This window comes from Palaemon carinicauda, chromosome 9 (assembly GCF_036898095.1).
Source record: "Palaemon carinicauda isolate YSFRI2023 chromosome 9, ASM3689809v2, whole genome shotgun sequence".
Taxonomy (NCBI): domain Eukaryota; kingdom Metazoa; phylum Arthropoda; class Malacostraca; order Decapoda; family Palaemonidae; genus Palaemon; species Palaemon carinicauda.
Window position 1 is genome coordinate 124,222,879 of NC_090733.1, and position 21,148 is coordinate 124,244,026.

The 21,148-nt window shown below is 44.7% G+C and overlaps 1 protein-coding gene across 2 annotated transcripts in view; it reads left to right on the forward strand.

Annotated features, from left to right (window-relative positions):
• LOC137647127 (uncharacterized) overlaps positions 1-21,148 on the forward strand; it is a 98,288-nt gene that overhangs the window by 27,462 nt on the left and 49,678 nt on the right. For both annotated transcript variants that reach the window (XR_011045530.1, XM_068380378.1), the window contains exon 2: positions 9,261-9,555. Coding sequence is in view for 1 of the 2 variants with exons in the window: in XM_068380378.1 (XP_068236479.1) it covers positions 9,269-9,555 (287 nt within the window). In the remaining variant the exon portion in view is untranslated. The remainder of the gene's footprint in view (positions 1-9,260; positions 9,556-21,148) is intronic.

The window sequence follows — 21,148 nt, forward strand, 5'->3', positions numbered from 1 at the left end:
AGTTGTTGGCAGTACATCTGGCCTTAATGAACTTCAAGTCCCTCCTGCTAAACAAGGTGGTGGAGGTGAACTCCGACAACACCACAGCCTTGGCGTACATCTCCAAGCAGGGAGGGACTCATTCGAGGAAGCTGTTCGAGATAGCAAGGGACCTCCTCATTTGGTCAAGAAGTCGAAAGCTCACGCTGGTAACGAGATTCATTCAGGGCAATATGAATGTCTCGGCAGATCGCCTCAGCAGGAAGGGTCAAGTCATCCCCACAGAATGGACCCTTCACAAGAATGTGTGCAACAGGCTTTGGGCCTTGTGGGGTCAGCCAACGATAGATCTGTTCGCTACCTCGATGACCAAGAGGCTCCCATTGTACTGTTCCCCGATCCCAGACCCGGCAGCAGTTCACGTGGATGCTTTTCTGCTGGATTGGTCCCACCTCGACCTGTATGCATTCCCGCCGTTCAAGATCATCAACAGGGTTCTTCAGAAGTTCGTCTCTCACGAAGGGACACGGCTGACGCTGGTTGCTCCCCTTTGGCCTGCAAGAGAATGGTTCACAGAGGTACTGCAATGGCTGGTCGACGTTCCCAGGACTCTCCCTCTAAGAGTGGACCTTCTACGTCAACCTCACGTAAACAAGGTACACCTAAGCCTCCACGCTCTTCGTCTGACTGCCTTCAGACTATCGAAAGACTCTCTAGAGCTAGAGGCTTTTCGAAGGAGGCAGCCAGAGCGATTGCCAGAGCAAGGAGGATATCCACTCGCAGAGTCTATCAATCCAAGTGGGAAGTCTTCCGAAGCTGGTGCAGAGCCAATGCAGTTTCCTCTACCAGTACCTCTGTAACCCAAGTTGCTGACTTCCTGTTACATCTTAGGAATGTTAGATCTCTTTCGGCTCCTACGATCAAGGGGTACAGAAGTATGTTGGCAGCAGTTTTCTGCCACAGAGGCTTGGATCTTTCCTCCAACAAATATCTACAGGACATCCTTAGGTCTTTTGAGACCTCTAAAGAACGTCGCTTGTCCACTCCAGGCTGGAATCTAGACGTAGTCCTAAGGTTCCTTATGTCACCTAGATTTGAACCTCTCCAGTCAGCCTCTTTCAAAGACCTTGCTCTCAAAACTCTTTTCCTCGTCTGCCTTGCAACAGCCAAAAGAGTTAGTGAGGTTCACGCCTTCAGCAGGAACATAGGATTCACATCTGAAACAGCTACATGTTCCTTACAGCTCGGTTTTTTGGGAAAAAATGAACTTCCTTCACGTCCTTGGCCTAGATCGTTCGAAATTCCTAGCCTTTCCAACATGGTGGGTAACGAACGAGAGAGAGTTCTTTGCCCTGTCAGAGCTCTAAAGTACTATCTTAAAAGGTCAAAGCCTATACGAGGGCAATCAGAGGCCTTATGGTGTGCCATTAAGAAACCTTCGATGCCTATGTCCAAGAACGCAGTTTCTTATTACATAAGGCTTCTGATTAGAGAAGCTCATTCTCACATGAAGGATGAAGACCTTGCTTTGCTGAAGGTAAGGACACACGAAGTGAGAGCTGTGGCTACTTCAGTGGCCTTCAAACAGAACCGTTCTCTGCAGAGTATTATGGAGGCAACCTATTGGAGGAGCAAGTCAGTGTTTGCATCATTCTATCTCAAAGATGTCCAGTCTCTTTACGAGAACTGCTACACCCTGGGACCATTCGTAGCAGCGAGTGCAGTAGTAGGTGAGGGCTCAACCACTACATTCCCTTAATCCCATAACCTTTTTTAACCTTTCTCTTGAATGCTTTTATTGTTGTTTTGGGTTGTTACGGTGGGCTAAGAAGCCTTCCGCATCCTTGTTGATTTGGCGGGTGGTCAATTCTTTCTTGAGAAGCGCCTAGGTTAGAGGTTGTGTTGAGGTCCTTTAGTATGGGTTGCAGCCCTTTATACTTCAGCACCTTAGAGTTGTTCAGCCTCCTAAGAGGACCGCTGCGCTCAGTAAGGAAGACGTACTTATTAAAGGCAGAGTAATGGTTCAAGTCGACTTCCTTACCAGGTACTTATAATTTCATCTGTTATTTTGAATAACTGATAATATGAAATACGGGATACTTAGCTTCTTGATTAACATGTACACTGGTTTTCACCCACCCCCCTGGGTGTGAATCAGCTACATGATTATCGGGTAAGATTAATATTGAAAAATGTTATTTTCATTAGTAAAATAAATTTTTGAATATACTTACCCGATAATCATGATTTAATTGACCCACCCTTCCTCCCCATAGAGAACCAGTGGACCGAGGAAAAATTGAGGTGGTGTTGACAAGAAGTACTGCAGTACCTGACCACAGATGGCGCTGGTGAATACACCCCCCTCTTGTATAGCGATCGCTGGCGTATCCCGTCCGTAGATTTCTGTCGGGCAACGGAGTTGACAGCTACATGATTATCGGGTAAGTATATTCAAAAATTTATTTTACTAATGAAAATAACATTTTATCATAAAAACTCCATTTTGATTGAGACGATGTCCGATAGCGAAGTCGCGGCAGAGGAGGATGGCATAAGGCAGAAAACGTAACAAGTGACAGACTACGTATAGTAATTTACACACTTAACACATTAACACTTAAACTTTACGAAATAAAAAAATGGCAGAAATAATTAACACTTAACATTACGTATGGAAAACTATAAAATGAAAGAAAAAATTACTTTAACACTTAACGGTAACATAAAACTTAAAATTGAATTTTTTTTTTGCTTTTTTATAACTTTACGTTTTTCATATTTTCTAAATCTCTTCTACTTCTTCATCACTTTCTTTTTTCTGTTTCTTTTCTTTACTTTCACCTTCTAATTCTTCATCCCTTCCTCTTTTCTGTTTCTTTTCTTCACTTTCACCTTAGTCTTGGCCTACTAATACCGCTGTCCTCTTTAATAAGAAACTATCCATTGAAGCTTGTTCCTGCCTACTTTTCAACACATTTCTAAAATGCGTTAGGCAAACGTCATTGCAGTGTTGAACTGCACGGTTGGTATAAACTTTTTCTGGATGTTCCTTTTCGACGTAGTCTGCCATTTTATGGAAACATGCGAGAATTTTCTTAATGTCTGCCCTTTTCAAAGGTGTAACATCCTCCTCATCACCGCTAGAGAACTGCTCTTGAACATCACTCACTTGCATCATCTCCAACTCCTTCAGGTCGTCCGTCGTCAACTCCTCGTGGTGCTCCTCGATAAGTTCATCTATATCCTCGGCGCTAACTTCCAGCCCCATGGACGTACCAAGATGTATGATGTCAGCCACCTCAGACTGCTGAATTGGTTCAGGATCGTCAACGATCTCGGCTTCGCCTCCAGGCTTCCCGTACCCCTCGAAGTCTCGTGCAGAGAGAGCATCAGGCCACAGCTTCCTCCAAGATGAGTTCAGGGTACGCCTCGAAACTTCCTGCCAAGCGAGATCGATGAGTTTGAGGCATATCACGATGTTAAAGTGATCTTTCCAAAATTCACGCAGAGTGAAGTTTGTACTCTGTGACTTGGAAACATCTCTGGAAGAGATGCTTCGTGTACAATTTTTTAAAATTTAAAATAACTTGCTGGTCCATGGGCTGGAGGAGAGGGGTGGTGTTAGGCGGTAGATATAGGACCTTTATGAAGGAATACTCGGCCAGAAGATATTCCTCGAGGCCAGGAGGGTGAGCTGGAGCATTGTCCAACACCAGCAGACATTTCATAGGGAGGCGCTTTTCTTCCAAATATTTTCGGACAGTCGGACCGAAGCAGACATTCACCCAATCAATGAAAAGTTGCCTCATTACCCAGGCTTTAGCATTCGCCCTCCACATCACGGGAAGGTTCTCCTTGATGACTTTGTGGGCTTTGAAGGCTTGGGGATTTTCTGAATGGTACACCAGCAGGGGCTTTATCTTGCAGTCCCCACTGGCGTTTGCACAAAAAGCAAGGGTAAGCCTGTCCTTCATAGGCTTATGTCCGGGTAGCCTCTTCTCCGCCGTGATGAACGTCCGACGAGGCATTTGCTTCCAAAAAAGTCCAGTTTCGTCGCAATTGAAAACTTGCTGCGAACTGTAGCCTTCCTGCAGAATCAACTCGTCGAACGTTTTAACAAAGGCTTCGGTGGCTTTCGTGTCCGAGCTGGCTGCCTCCCCATGCCGTACCACTGAATGAATGCCAGTCCTTTTCTTGAATTTCTCGAACCACCCACGAGAAGCCTTGAACTCGGGGGTTCCTGCTGGGATGTTTCTTCTCCTGCCCCTTCTTCGGCCTGAGAACGCACGAGATCACCGAAAATGGCGGAGGCCTTCTGGCAAATTGTAGTCTCAGTGATGGTGTCTCCTGAGATCTCTTTGTCCTTGATCCACACAAGAAGCAGCCTCTCCATCTCGTCATGCACGTGGGTTCTCTTGTTGGAGAAAATAGTGACGCCCTTAGAAGGTGTCGCTGCTTTGATGGCCGCCTTCTGCTTCTGGATGGTGCCTATCGTAGATGGATTCCGGCCATACTCCTTGGCGATCGCACTTAAACGCATGCCAGACTCGTACTTTTTTACGATTTCAAGTTTCGTCTCCATCGAGAGCATCATCGTCTTCTTCTTTCCTTCGGCAACATTCTTGGGACCCATGGCTACAGTAATACGTAATATAAAACACTACGTACGTTATATACAGTACTATGTATAGTAAACACTAATACAGTACAGTGCTCAGTAACGAATGTTTAATAACAATAACACGTGGCGTACGAATGTACTGTATATTAACACTACGTCAAACAAGCGAAAGCACACAATGTCTGTTAACGATACCGCGGTCGGAACGAAAAGAGAGAGAGAGAGATGAACGCCCGTGCGTAAGCAAGCTGGGATAGTTGCCGACCAATAGGAAAGCAGGATCTTATGGCGTCAGCTAGCTTCTGAGTAGGGAGATAACCAATGGGTGAGCGGGAGGCTGTAAGTGAGTCTACCCAAGTTCAAAGTCTGGCGGCGCGCGCTTTTTAAAATTACTCTCGGCTAAGAGTTGGGATCTCGTAAGGTTTTCGTATCCTGAAATTTTATCCGTATACTGGGGCATAAAAATCTTCGAATCACTTTTCGTATCCTGAATTTTTCGTAAGCAGAAACTTTCGTATCCAGAGGTATCACTGTAATAGAACGAACCCTACATATGGACTTGACTCCTCTCGACTGTAGACCCAGAGCTCATGATGTCATGAGGTTTAGTACACCTCTGGCATTCAAAAAAGGGATTTTGACGAAGGAAAAATCTATTTCTGGGCGAGGGACCTGTGTCTCCCAGTGAATTGCTCCTCTAGCTCACCATTTCTAAGGCATAATTATTGCTGAAAATACCAGAGAAAAAGAGATGCATGGAATGCCAGGAATAAACCTAGCTCGCTCACTCATTGTGTGTCTGTATAGAAAACTGGGGCGTGATTGAACCACGACCATAGATCCCTCACCAATTAGACCTCTCCTCCATCAACATACCCCCATCTCTACCCCTACATCTTCCCACCCCCCCCATCTTCATTCCTCTTCAGCACTTGCGTTGGTCAGCGTGTTTTGTTTTGCTTGTGTGCTTTGTGTTATTTTTGGAAGATGTCCGACGTTTTAGAGATCCCTGCTTCTAAGTTGAGTATTATATTTGTCTGTTTGGGATTTCTTGGTAGCGACACCTTTTTATTCTTAATCGTGTTTGGCCTTTTGTTTATATATATTCCCTTTCGGGGGTTCGCTATGGCCATTGTGTTGCTTACTAGTGATATCTTTGTTTATAGGGTTTGCATTTAGTTCCTTATACTATTTTTAACCCTGATATATGATTTGGACATCTATTTCTTATTTTGGTATGATCTTTTATTTTTCATTTTTATAATTTTAGCGGATATACCCTTCAGGTTTGTTAGCGCTGTGTTTGATATCCTACTTAGTCGATCCGTAAGCGGTTCGGTGGGTAGCTTTCTTGCCAGCCTTTTTGTATTGAGTCCATTTCGGGGAAAAGTATACGTTATGGTTGTTCTGAATCGTTTTTTCCCGATTTCGGAAGACCTTTGTTTTTTATTTGCCTGTTCCCCTTTCTGTTTCGGCTTATTCCCGATTTCGAAAGGTTTAGGTTTACTGTAGTTTTATATTATATCTGTATTCTTTTTCCCATAAGGTTCTCATTTTGCGTGTTCGCTTTTATTTTGATTGTCATTTATGTCTGTCATTGTTTTATTGTACTTTAGCATACAAAATATATACTGTATATCAATAAATACAAGTCGATCGCAGGAGCTAGGCTACATGCTTGCCGCCGTTTAAGATTTTCCTTTGTGTTTCGGTGGGTGGCTCCCTCCTCCCTTCGTTCACGATGGTCACCTGATTTTGTTCTGGTCTCTCCCCACCCCACCTCTTGGGTCCCTTCCCCTTACGCCTTCGCCTCCCTCTTCTTCGGAGGGGGTTGGCTTTGGCCACGTGCTCTATGGTAGTACACAGGAAGTTCCTTGAGGTGGGGGGGTTGGCCATACGCTCCCTACGTCAGTTCAGGTAGCGCTCTCTTCTCGTTTCGCTTTGGTTGGCCACCAGGGGTTCGAAACTTGGTTTGCGCTCGTCTCCCGACTCTCCCTCCCCTCCTTGTGTTATCCATCCATGATGTTATCCTCCCGTCCCGGAGGGTTGGGATATTTTAGATTAATTTCTGCGTACTGTAGTTGTGTTTCTTTGATCGGTTTCAGAAACTTCACTCTGTTCCGTTACCGTTCTTTATCCTATATTTGTTAGTTTTTTAAGTGTCGGGGAGGGCGATTGCGGCGGAGCTTTTAACATTATATTTTACAGTGAACCCTCGTTTATCGCGGTAGATAGGTTCCAGTCGCGGCCGCGATAGGTGAAAATCCGCGAAGTACTGTAGTGACACCATATTTACCTATTTATTCAACATGTATATTCAGACTTTTAAAACCTTCCCTTGTACGTAGTTCTGTTAACAAACTACCCTTTAATGTACAGAAAACTTAATGCATGTACTACAGTACCCTAAACTAAAACAGGCACAAATATTAAAGGTGATTTTATATCATGCATTTCCTAAACACGCTAAAAAGCACGATAAAAAATGGCAACCAATGTTTTGTTTACATTTATCTCTGATCATAATGAAGAAACAAACTGGAGGTAGAGCTTTGCTTATTACCCAGACATATTTCCCATACTTTTCCCTTAGAACTACATCACATCTTCCTACTTTGGATATATATATATATATATATATATATATATATATATATATATATATATATATATATATATATATATGTATATATATATATGTATATATATATATGTGTGTGTGTGTGTGTATATATATATTTATATGTATACACATATACATACCTACATATATACATAAATACATGCATACATATATATATATATATTACTGTATATATATGGGTCATGGAAAAAATCCGCGAAGTGGTGAATCCGCGATGGTCGAACCGCGAAGTAGCGAGGGTTCACTGTATGTTTATTTTTATCGCTATTTTTAGATTTTATTTTATTTTATTGTTAGTTTTATATCTGTTACGCAGGTGTTACAAGTGGTCACGTGGTAATGTCAAACAATGTTCACAGCCCACTACCTGCAAGATGTAACCCACAGGAATCTAGATACTTTCTTGATAGGTCCTGTGGTAGCTGCACACGTGGTCAAAAACACCTCAGCTCCCTTGTAGGACAATTAGCAGTCGGTGGAGGGCAGATGTTTCCCAATAATAACCCTAGAATGAATGTGCACATTACAGGTATATTTGTACCTCATTCTCCTCTCTCTCGGGGTTTTCAGCTACCGAAAAAGCTAACTTCCTCTGACTACGGGTCGGTACCATTGTCCTTTGTGTGACCTGATATATGTATACAGTATATATTTTTATGTCCCCAACCTCCATACTAGGTGAAATTGGACAACGTTTAAGTTAATTGTAGGACTTAGGTCCAAATTTACGCTTACCTAGTCAAGTTACAAAGCTTCGTTCTTATACGTTCTCACAGATTGGCCAGGCCATTAACTCTCAAAGTTAGCGAGGTGACAGAGTGTCTTTAAACAGCCTGTGCAAAGCACAGCGTAGCATCCCTGGTCAGTCACCAGCCAGTTAGTGTTTAGGATGTCCACCCACTTGAGGGTGTCTCTTGTGTAAAGAGGTGAAAGGTTTGTATTTAGTGCCAGAACAAATTACAAGTTTGGAAGTAATTTGCATTTTTCCTGACTATACAAACCTGGAGCTCTTTGCACATAATGGTCCCGCCTTCACCTTCCCCCAGGAAATCTTGCCCCAATTGCAAAATGATGTTGTTCCTAGTGCTAGTGTGAGCAGTGTGTTTGGTCTAAACCCACCCCCGCTCCCTCTTTGTTAACTAGCGGCGGGTAGTTACACCTTGTGTAAAAGATTTACGGCTAATTTCAGCTTTCACCGAAATATATCTCCACTATTAACCCTTTTACCCCCAGGCTATTTGGAACTTTCCAACCCTTAACGCCCAGGGGTTATTTTTTTTCAAGCACATTTTGCAGTATATTTTTTTTAAATTGCTCTAACAGCCTTAATTTTCGTCATAGAGAGGTCAGGTTGGTCTTATTCTCTTGGAAAATGCCTGAAGTTTCTCAAAAAATTATCAAAAATATGCAAAAAAAAAATGTAAATAGCAGTTTTTTGCATGGACGTACTGGTACGTCCATGGGGGTAAAGGGATGAGTTTCGTGAAACGTACCAGTACGTCCTTTGGGGGTAAAAGGTTTAAGAGCTTCAGGTTTGTAGAATTAGGAAAAATACAAATTATTTCCAAATTTGTCATATTTGAATCGATTTGTATTTTTTGTAATCATACACCCGAGACCTTTTAGTTGTATGATCCTTCTCAACAACCCTGCTAGTCCCAGGCTAAAGGTAAAAGTGAAGGTTAGTGTTATCTGTCGGGTGGGCGGGGCTTCCCCCACTACCCAGCAGGCGGCTGCCAGCTGTTTACCTCACTAAGAGCTTAATTGCCCATTACAGCTTTGTTTACATCATATTCCTATTAAAGGTGTCAGTTTTGTATGATTAGGAAAAATATAAATTAAAAAATTGGGGATTTTTTCATCAGTTCTACTAGTCGTCACATTTTAAAGACATACTCCTTAGCATCATGTTAAAGATAGCACAAGTATGATTCATGCTATGCTTGCAGTATGATCTATGCTATGCTTGCAGTAATAAATCTTTGTTTCATGTTTAAAATATTTTTTTTTCAGATACAGAGATGCAAACCAGAAATTCAAATGACTTTCAAGAGCTGAAGAAAACAATTTGTAAGAATTACCTGAAAGATTCCTGTCCTTACGGAAAAGAATGTAGATTTCGTCATCCACCCAAACATCAAGAAAAGGGGACCGGTGTGTGCAAATATTTCTTGCAGAATAAATGTAAACGGGGAGCTGAGTGCCCGTTCCTACACCAAAAACCAAAGCCGGAAAAAAAGCAACGCCATGATTGGCTCACATTCTGCCTTTACTTTCCAAATGGGCAATGTAAAAATAAAGAATGCAGGTATGTTTCTTTATCTTATAATTCAATTTTAAATATTAAACTTAGCCGGTGAATATATGATAGCTGACGTCTCGGACGGCTCGACAGAAACACAAAAACTCGCGAGCGATCGCCATGAAGGTTGCGGGTGTGCCCACCAGTGCCGACTATCGGCCAGATACCGCATATACATGTACAGTAAACAGCTCCAGTTCTTCTCTGTCGGTCTTGTCGACAAGTTGATTCCGCTCGCTGTTAACCTGGAGTTTTTTGTCAATTTGGTGAAGTACTTCTTTTTGGTTGTTTGAGCTTTCGCAGTGACAGGTGTTTTTCTCTTCAATTAAAACTCTTGAACCCTTTTTTGGCTAGTGTTTATTGTTGATGACTTTGGATTTGTTTTTGGATTTTCTTTGACTGTTCAAAATGGCTGACCCTTCTCCTATCCCTGGACCTAAATTTCGCAAATGTAATGCTAGGGATTGTAACAAACGTCTTCCCAAGGCCTCTCTCGACCCACATACCGTGTGTTCTAATTGCCGGGGTAAAACCTGCCAATTAGGAGATCGGTGTGATGAGTGCGTGGTCTTGTCGGAATTCGACTGGCTAGAGTTTGATAAGTATTCTCGTAAGTTGGAGAGAGATAGGGTGAGGAGAAGCTCCTCTAGGTCGTTGGAATTTTCCTCCTCCCATGCCCCTGAACCTAATCCTTCCCCTGTAGTAGTTGTTCCTGAACCCTCTACTAGCACTCATGAACCTTCCATGCGGGATATGTTGCTTGCCATTCAAGCTTTGGGCGAGAGAGTTGAGTCCTTAGCATCGGACCGTAATCAACTCATGTCGGATGTGAATTTATTGAAGTGTCAGAGTGCCAAATCAGAAAATCGTGGGGATAAAGTGATAAGTGCGCAAAGTGTTTTTAGTGTTGCGACCTAGGGTTCGTCTGTACGTGCTTGTCGTTCACCTAGTCCGAGACCTCTTTCAGGCTCCCCTGCACCAGGGAGAAGTAATGTCGTAGGACTTAAGGGGACGAGAGGCTTTAACCAACGTACAGACGTTCCCTCTTTGGTATCGGGCGTGTCTCGTCAAGATCGCCCCTACCATAAGACGAGCGAGGCTGTTTTCTCCTCGTCATCCGTAGGCTTCTCGCAAAAGAAACCTTGGCGCAAGGTTTCTAGACCCTTGAAGCGGAAGTCAGTCCCTTCAGGACAGGTCCAGTATCCTGGCTGTAGCCATTGGGACAGCTCTGACCCTCTGCAGTCGTCGGAAGACTGTTCGCCCATTAAGCGTAAGCGTAACACGGGCTCCGAGAGTCTCAGTAAAGGCAATGTTTTGCCGACACAGTCGTTACCATCGTCTCGGCCCGTCCCGACTCCCGTTGATCCTAAATGGGTTGTCCTGCAGGATATGCAGACTAAGCTTGCCTCCCTTATGGAGGAGTATACCGTTGACGGGTTCACGATGATCCTCGCCGTTACGCTGATCGAGACTGGCCGTCAGCCGCCCAAACGAGCTTTTACTCGTCCTTTTGACGTTATGAAACGTGATGTCGGTAGTTTGTCACGTCAGTCACGTGACTTGGATCCTCACTCGCTGCAGTCCCGTGTTGACTTTCAGCCGCTGCCGCAGCCTCGTGTTGACGTTCAGCCGCTACCACAGTCTCGTGTTGACGTGCAGCCGCTACCACAGTCTCGTGTTGACGTTCAGCCGCTACCACAGTCTCGTGTTGACGTTCAGGACGTTCGCCAACCATCTCAGTTGCCTTGTTTTGACGTTGAGCGTCAAGCACCGCAGTCAAGGGTTGTTTTGACTGCTCAATCTAGGCAGTCAAGGCAGTCTCGACTTGACGTCGAGCGTCCTTCAACTCCTGTTGTTGTTGCTGGTCAGTCCTTTCAGCAGCGACATGACGTCGCTTCCTTGACTGCTACTGCTGCTCCTTTGCTCGTGGACTTTGCCTGTCAAGCATTGCCACCGCGGCAGGTCTCTCCTTTGCTTGAGACTCAACAATTGTCGGACGAGGTTCCTTCAGATGAGGATGTTGCTGATCCTCCACCTACTGATATTCCTTTGGGTGTTTTATCAGACGGAGAAGAGCCTAAAGCTGCTCAACCCTCTATGGATTTTAAGAAAATCATAATGATTTTTAAGGATCTTTTCCCAGACCATTTTGTAACTTCTGCTCCTCGTTCGCCTCCGTCAGAGTTTGCGCTAGGCCTAGCTACTTCGAAGCCTTCTTTTACTAAGCTAGTACTCTCTCGCTCCTCTAAGAGGGCTTTACGTTTGCTAGGCGACTGGTTGGTTACCAGGAGGAGTTTGGGGAAGACGGCCTTTGCTTTCCCTCCTTTTAAACTAGCTTCTAGAGCGAGCGTCTGGTATGACACGGGAGAAGTTCTCGGTTTGGGAGTCCCTGCCTCTGCCCAGGGAGACTTCTCAAGCCTCGTAGACTCTCCCCGTCGCCTGGCCATGAGACGCTCTAAGATTTATTGGTCCTCCTCGGACCTTGACCATCTCCTTAAAGGGGTTTACAGGGCCTTCGAAGTTTTTAACTTTTTAGATTGGTCTCTAGGAGCATTAAGCAGGAAGATCTCGTCGGCCGACCAGGATGTTTCCGTGCTTATTATGTCCTGCATGGACAAAGCCATTCGTGATGGTTCCAATGAGCTCGCCTCTACCTTTACGGCTGGAGTCCTGAAGAAGAGGGAGACTCTTTGCTCGTTCCTTTCGGCAGGAGTGACCCCCTGTCAAAGGTCGGAGCTTCTCTTTGCCCCCTTATCAGCTGCCTTGTTTCCTCAACAGCTGATCAAGGACATTGCGGCTTCGCTGGTGCAGAAGGATACACACGACCTGATGGCTGCTTCTGCTCGCAAGGGTGCTCCTTCATCGTCTTATGTAGTGAGACCCAAGATCGATACCCCAGCGACTAGGTTTATCCCGCCCTTTCGTGGCAGAGCCCCCAGCAGGGGAGGCGCTCGTGCCGACAGTAAAAGAGGCAAGAGGAGAGGATCCAAGTCCTCCCGTGGCAGAGTCTGACTGCCCACGTCCTCAGACAGCGGTAGGGGCCAGACTGAACAACTTCTGGCAGGCCTGGGAGAAGAGGGGTGCAGACCAAGAGTCTGTGTTGTTGCTCAAGGAGGGGTACAAAATACCTTTTGTACGCAGACCTCCTCTAGTAACAGTTCCTTTAGACCTCTCTCCCAGGTATCGAGAGGAGTCAAGGAGACAAGCTCTACATCAGCAGGTGTCTCTGTTGCTAGAGAAGGGAGCGGTGGTGAAAGTCTCGGACCTTCAATCACCGGGATTTTACAACCGTCTCTTCCTAGTACCAAAGCATACAGGAGGTTGGAGGCCAGTGCTGGACGTCAGTGCGCTCAACGTTTTTGTTTTAAAAACAAAATTTACGATGGAGACCACGAAGTCCGTCCTAGCGGCGGTCAGAGAGGGAGACTGGATGGTCTCTCTCGACCTGCAGGATGCGTACTTCCACATTCCTATACACCCAGATTCTCAACAGTATCTGAGGTTTGTTTACAGGAATGTGGTGTACCAGTTCCGAGCACTGTGCTTCGGCCTCAGCCCTGCTCCTCTCGTGTTTACGAGGCTCATGAGGAATGTGGCAAAATTCCTTCATTTATCGGGAATTCGAGCCTCCCTGTACCTGGACGACTGGCTTCTCAGAGCATCGTCCCACCATCGCTGTCTGCAGGACCTTCAATGGACATTGGGTCTGGCAAAGGAGTTGGGACTGTTGGTGAACTTAGAAAAGTCTCAACTGAATCCCTCCCAGGAGATTCTCTATTTGGGGATGGAGATTCGCAGTCTAGTTTTTCGGGCTTTTCCGTCTGCCACCAGGATAGAGCAAGCCCTGCTCAAAGTCCGCTTCATGCTGAAAAAAGACCGTTGCTCAGTGAGAAGTTGGATGAGCCTCTTAGGGACTCTGTCATCCCTGGAGCAATTTGTCTCACTAGGGAGACTTCACCTTCGCCCTCTCCAGTTCCATCTAGACTCTTACTGGAACAAGAGCAAGACTTTGGAAGCTGTGTCAATCCCGATCTCCGAGCCAGTAAAGACGTGCCTGAACTGGTGGGACAGCAACATAAGTTTGCGAGAGGGTCTGTCCCTGGCGGTCAAGAACCCAAACCACGTGTTGTTCTCAGACGCGTCGGATTTGGGTTGGGGAGCGACTCTGGACGGTCTGGAATGTTCGGGTCTTTGGACGTCGGATCAGAAGAGCATGCACATCAACTGCAAGGAGCTGTTAGCGGTTCACTTGGCCTTGACAAGTTTCGAGAGCATTCTTCGAAACAAAGTGGTAGAAGTCAATTCGAACAACACCACAGCCTTGGCGTACATCTCCAAGCAAGGAGGCACTCACTCCCACACACTGTTCGTCATCGCAAGGGACCTCCTCATCTGGTCAAAAAATCGAGGCATCTCCCTGTTGACAAGATTCATCCAGGGGGACTTGAACGTCTTGGCGGACTGTCTCAGTCGGAGAGGTCAGGTGATCCCCACAGAATGGACCCTCCACAAGGATGTGTGCAAGAGTCTTTGGCTGACTTGGGGTCAACCCACCATAGACCTCTTTGCCACCTCGTTGACCAAAAGGCTCCCGACCTATTGCTCTCCAGTCCCAGATCCAGAGGCAGCCCACATAGATGCGTTTCTACTGGACTGGTCTTACCTGGACGCGTACGCATTCCCTCCGTTCAAGATCATCAACAAGGTTCTGCAGAAGTTCGCCTCTCACGAAGGGACAAGGTTGACGTTGGTTGCTCCCCTCTGGCCCGCGAGAGAGTGGTTCACAGAGGTACTTCAATGGCTGGTAGACGTTCCAAGGAGTCTTCCTTTAAGGATGGATCTCTTACGGCAGCCCCACGTAAGGAGTCTTCATCAAAGCCTCCCCGCTCTTCGTCTGACTGCCTTCAGACTATCGAAAGACTCTCAAGAGCTCGAGGTTTTTCGAAGGAGGCAGCCAGAGCGATTGCGAGAGCTAGGAGAGCTTCTACCATCAAGGTCTACCAGTCGAAGTGGGAAGTCTTTAGAGACTGGTGCAAGTCATCATCCATTTCCTCTTCCAGTACCTCTGTAGCCCAAATTGCAGACTTTCTCCTGCATCTGAAAAATGTTCGCTCCCTCTCGGCTCCCACTATTAAGGGCTACAGGAGCATGTTGGCTTCTGTGTTTAGACATAGAGGCTTAGATCTGTCCAATAATAAAGATCTCCAAGATCTCCTTAAGTCCTTCGAGACCTCTAAGGAGCGTCGTATGGCTACTCCTGGATGGAACTTAGACGTGGTCCTAAGGTTCCTAATGTCTGACAGGTTTGAGCCATTACATTCAGCCTCCCTGAAGGATCTCACCCTCAAGACGCTTTTCTTAGTGTGCTTGGCTTCGGCTAAAAGGGTCAGTGAGATCCATGCCTTTAGTAAAAACATCGGCTTTTCTACAGATAAAGCCACATGTTCGCTTCAGCTTAGTTTCTTGGCCAAAAATGAACTGCCTTCTCGTCCTTGGCCTAAGTCGTTTGATATACCTTGCCTATCAGAGATCGTAGGCAACGAACTTGAAAGAGTGCTGTGCCCAGTTAGAGCTCTTAAGTTTTATTTAGCTCGTACCAAATCCTTACGAGGTGGATCTGAGGCCTTGTGGTGTTCAGTTAAGAAGCCTTCATTGCCTATGTCAAAGAATGCTTTGTCATATTTTATTAGATTTTTAATCCGAGAGGCTCATTCTCACTTGAGTGAAAAAGATCGTTGCTTGCTTAAGGTCAAGACGCACGAAGTCAGAGCGATAGCAACTTCCGTGGCCTTTAAGCAAAACAGATCTCTGCGAAGTATTATGGACGCGACCTTTTGGAGGAGCAAGTCGGTGTTCGCTTCATTTTACTTAAAAGACGTCCAGACTCTTTATGAGGACTGCTACACACTGGGTCCATTCGTTGCAGCGAGTGCAGTAGTGGGTGAGGGTTCTACCACTACATTCCCTTAATTCCAATATCCTTTTAATCTTCTCTTGAAATGTTTTTAATCTTGTTTTGGGTTGTACGGAAGGCTAAGAAGCTTTTCGCATCCTTTTTGATTTGGCAGGTGGTCAAATATCGTTTCTTGAGAGCGCCCAGATTAAGGGTTTTGATGAGGTCCTGTTGTATGGGTTGCCGCCCTGGATATAACAGCTCATGGGAGTCTTTCAGCATCCTGAGAGGATGGCTGGGCTTCGTGAGGAAAGCGGACTAACAAGGCAGAGTAATCGTCAGAGTCAGCTTCCTTACCAGGTACCTATATTTATTTGGGTTTTGTTATGATATAACTGTCAAAAAACTCTAAGCATATACGCCTTTATTGTATTAATACTGGTCTCTACCCACCACCATGGGTGTGAATCAGCTATTATATATTCACCGGCTAAGTTTAATATTTAAAAATGATATTTTGATTATAAAATAAATTTTTGAATATACTTACCCGGTGAATATATAAATTAAAGGCCCTCCCTTCCTCCCCGATAGAGACCCAGCGGAATGAGAAGAACTGGAGCTGTTTACATGTATATGCGGTATCTGGCCGATAGTCGGCGCTGGTGGGCACACCCGCAACCTTCATGGCGATCGCTCGCGAGTTTTTGTGTTTCTGTCGAGCCGTCCGAGACGTCAGCTATTATATATTCACCGGGTAAGTATATTCAAAAATTTATTTTATAATCAAAATATCATTTTTTGAAAGTTTTATTGATTTTTTGTTTGTTAAAACAGTATGCAGGTACAAGCTTTTCATCCTTCTAATTAAAAGTACAGTACAGTGGAACCTCTACATCCGAACGTATCTACATCCGAATTTTCCAACATCCGAAGTAAAATTCGAGCAAATTTTTGACTCTACACCCGAATTTTATTTCGACACACGAAGTAAGCAATTTTCGTCGTACCGGTTGTATCCGAATTTTTCGACACGCGAAGTACAATTCGAACACGTTCCTACTCTACACCCGAATTTTTTTTTCGACACCCGAAGTAAACAATACTCGTACGCGTAGTCGGTGCTCATAGCGCCTGATGTGTTTTTTATTTCCGCCGATAGAAGGCAGCACTTCGACCTCGGAGGGACCCTCAATTAGCGTGGCTTGGGACATTCCTCTGTTCTCTCGGCTTCGTGTGGTTGTTCCCTTTGCGTTCTGCTATTAACTGTGTTTTAATCGTGATTTTTTACGTTCATCCTTTTACGGTATTTTACGTAAATCATGGGTCCTAAAAGGCTTAGTTTCGTAAGTGGTAGTGGTAGTGGTGAGAAAAGGAATAAGGGAATGCTTTCTTTAGAAGTAAAGCAAGGAATTATTGAAAGCATGAGTGAACTTGCAATAGGTTCGGCGCAAATAAAAGAGGTGTTAGGAAAATATCAAGACGTGGTCGACTTCATCGACAAATACCATCCAAAGAAATTGCAGGTTTGTTGTGTAGTTGCGCAGTTTGATGATGTTTCCCTAACTTATTTTCGAAACATTCTGAAAAGCTGTACCAAGCAACTTTCTATCGATAGCTTCTTTAAAAAAACTACGAAGCGAACTCGTGATGAAGAGGAAGGAAGTGGTTCAAAGAAAACAGCAAAGAGTGAAAAGAAAAAAATTCAATCAATTTTAAGTGTAGAGAGTGAAAGTGATTAAAATTAATCATCAAAAAGAAAAAAAGAAAATGTAAAAAAAAATATAAAATAAAAAAAAAAAAAATAAGCTAAGTTATGTTAAAGTTCACTTAGTGTAAGTTAGAATAAGTTACGGTAGTGTACGTTTATCGTAGTTAACCTCTCTACCTCCTCGCCGCCCGTCCGTCTCCTCTCTGCGTAGCAAGACTAACAACACCTGCGCTGGAATTTCTAAGGTAAAGTGACGCTAAAAACCCGTTTCTTATTTATCATTTTTTGCTAATTCTTCTTATTTACATGTCTATTCTTCTTATTTACATGTCTATTATCTAATTTAGTGTTCATTATTCTCATGGGAAAATTATGTGTAGTAGTTTATTAAGAAGTTATCATAGGTTTTTGGGCTCAACCACGGATTAATCCTATTTCAATGTATTCTTATGGGAAAATTCGTTTCGACATCCGAACATTTTCTACATCCGAAGTTGGTTCTGGAACGGATTAAATTCGTATGTAGAGGTTCCACTGTATTGTACTGTGCAAGCTGGAGCAGCCATTAGATTGTTAAGAAGGTAGTTGCTAACGACAGGATTGAGGATTTGCTTTCCTGTCGATGTTAGCATGGAGTGAGGCCATGCTCTGCTGCTCTTCATCTCCTTCTGCTTGGTGTTGAATCTTACCGTTTTACTTTGGACTTATTTCTTTTGACTGTTAGACTTTATGATGGATGAATGTAAAGCTGTGCGATAGTGACCCAGTAGAAGTTATGGTGTGGTAGGTTTATGTCGGACATGTCGATTGTTCCCCATTCTCTTGGTACCTTTTGTGGCGATGTTCATGTGTGCAAGTGTCCCCTTGTTATGGGTGCACTGTGGGAAAGATTTGTCAGGAAGAGGAAGAGGACCAGGAAGTATTTGCTAGTATCCTCGGTCAAAAATAATTCCCTGTTGATGCCAGATAATCCCCCCCCCTCTCAGCCCTGACCTGTTTTCCTTACTGTTATTCATTAGATTAAGGCATCAGGAGTAAGTGTAAGGACACTGATGCTTCTGACTCACACTTAACATTTGGCTTAAACGCCTGGAGGCTGGAGACCGGTTATCGATCGCTCAGCTTTGAACGAATTTGCCCAACAGACTCTGTTTAAGGTTGAGATCGCAGCCACAGTCAGACAGGCTGCAAAATTGAAAGACTTTATGGATCTTATTGGACATAAAGGATGCCCACTTCCTGATCCCAGTCCATCCATTCTCAAGGAACTACCTCTGGTTTGTATTGTACAACAAGATATACCAAGTCAGGGTTGCTGTGCCACAGCCTGTCAACAGCCCCTCAGGTGTTCACAAGTGTGTTCACAAGTGTGTTCACAAGTGTGTTCACTTTAGTCTCAGCCTGGGCCCATGCCATGGCATTCGTCTCCTTAGTTATCCAGACGACTTGCTAATCCTGGCAGACTCGATGGAGACAGTACTCCTCCATTGACACAGACATCTGGTTTTTCCTTGATCTGGGGATTGGGTTAAAGAGGGAAAGTTAGACTTGAGAGCCAAATCAGGACATTGTATACCTTGGGATGAGGATAAATACTTTTCAAGCAAAAGTCTTCCCATTGCAGGACAAAATCTCAAGGGTCAAAGAAGCGGTGCAACCATTCCTTTAGCGAGCGTTGCTGCCAGCCCACCATTAGCAGTGACTGTTAGGTCACCTGGTGCCAGACAGTCGTCTTTGCATGAGCTCACTTCAAGCAATATTCCTTTCTCTTCTACACTTTTCAACAACTTTTGCCAGGTCACTCTGTAGTGATGTGTGTAAAGAAACAAGGAGGTACTATTTCATGGCAACCTTGCCCTGCATTGGACAAAGGACAATGCGATCTTCCTGTCAGCTGAGTTCATACCAGGCAAAAAGAAACATTTTTTTTTGTAGGTCACTCATGAATGGCAGAGGCCAGGGACTGTGACAATACCTTAACATTACAGTGTCCTAGAGACTTAACATATATACATATGATCAGTGCCTAAGCCCCCTCTCCACCCAAGGAGACTGTCTGATCCAGAAGACTCAGTTCTGAGTGGTTTTTGAGTTCTCAGATAGCAAGCAAAGTAATGACTTCGTGGGGTTCGCCAGTCATAGACCGGTTTGCAGTGTCCCTAAATTGGAAACTCCAGGTGTACTGCTCACCAGTACAGGACCCACAGGCAACATTCCAGGATACCATCCAACTCCCTTGGGACAACCTGGATGCCTATGCTTTCCCCATGGCTTGCCTCGTGATGAAACTCTTCTATAGGGTCAGTTCAGCAACCAACCTTTCAGTGACTGATAGCTCAGCTGTGGCTGCAGGCAGAATGGTACCCAAACCTTCTACTGATGCTGGCAGAGGTTCCAAGGAAGTTCCCTCCCCTTCCCAACCTGTTACGAGTTAGAGTTCTCTTACTTAAGAGTACACTAGGGCACACTATTCTATCTTATTTCTCTTCCTCTAGTTTTGTTAAGGTTTTTATAGTTTCTACAGGCAATATTTATTTTAATGTTGGTACTGCTCTTAGGATATTTCATTTTTCCTTGCTTCCTTTCCTCACTGGGCTATTTTTTCTGTTGGAGCCCCTGGGCTGAGAGCATCCTGCTTTTCCAACTAGGGTTGTAGCTTAGCAAGTAATAGTAATAATAATAATACCACAAGTCCGTCACATCCGTACGACTTTAAGCCTGGAGGTTATCCAGCATCTTCTCAGTCAGAGGTTTTCACAACCAGTGGCAAAACAGATGTTTGGATACGCCAGGAGGTCGTCATCCTCAGTTTACCAGGCGAAGCAGGCGGTCTTTTGTCGTTGGTGTATTGGAAGGGGTGTCTCTCCTCAAAACCAATATCCCTTTAATTGCCAAATTTTTACTTTACCTCCAGGGCAAAAAACTCTGCTCAATGTCAGTTGTAGAAGGCTATCACTCAGTCTTGAGTCAGGCCTTTAGACTGAAAGGAGTTGATATTTTCTCTTTGGCGGAGTTGTCTATGATCATGCGGAGCTTTGAGCAAGCTTGCCCTCATTCGGAAGTTAGACCACCTTAGTGTAATGTTACAGAAGTCTTGCATTCCCTTAAAGAAGTCTCTTGGGAGCCTGTGACCAAGACCTGACCCTCAAGATGGTCTTATGCTTGCCTTGGCCTTGCTAAGAGAGTCAATGGGGTGCATGGTCTTTCCTACAACATTGCCCATTCAAGGGAAGGGAGCCAGGTTTCATTCAACTTTGTCTATGAGTTCGTTGCAAAGACTCAAAATCCAATGTTCTCAGACCCCAGATTTATATCCTTTCAGATTTTGAGTCTTAGGCAAGTAACCGATGATCCTGATCAGCTGCTTTTGTGTCCTGTGAGAGTGCTAATGTGGTATCCCAAAAGCAGAAGAGGAGCTCGCCCTCGTGCGAAACATCTGTTTGCCGATGCGTGCAGGGTAGAGGAGATGATCACAAAGAACACAATGTCTTCTTGGGTTAAGCTGGTCATTGACTGTACCTCTACAGTAATCCCTCCCCTTCCCAACAAGGAGTGGTGTGACCCAGAGTTCATAATGTCAGGGGCGGAAGCATGGCCCTGGCATTCAAACAAAACCTTTCTGTGATGCAGGTACTACTGGCAGGTGTATGGAGGCGTTAAACCACCTTTATAGCCTACCACCTCCAAGATGTAACACACAGGTCCCTAGAAATATTCTCTCCGGCTGTGATTGGTGTTCAGGACTATTAGCAGTTGGTCGAGGACTGAGGTTACGGATTTAGTCATGGATGAATGGAAAGAATGATTGGCCTCTTCTTTCTTCATCTTACCCTCTCATGGGGCACAGCATCTGTCTTCCCTGTCAACTGGATTTTGATTAAACTGCAGGTAAGCCCCATGTAGCTGCTCAGCTAAGATTTCTAATGGTATGTTTGGTTACGTCCTCATTCTCCTTATGAGGGAAATGGGGTCTGGGTAAACTGCAGTGTGCATAT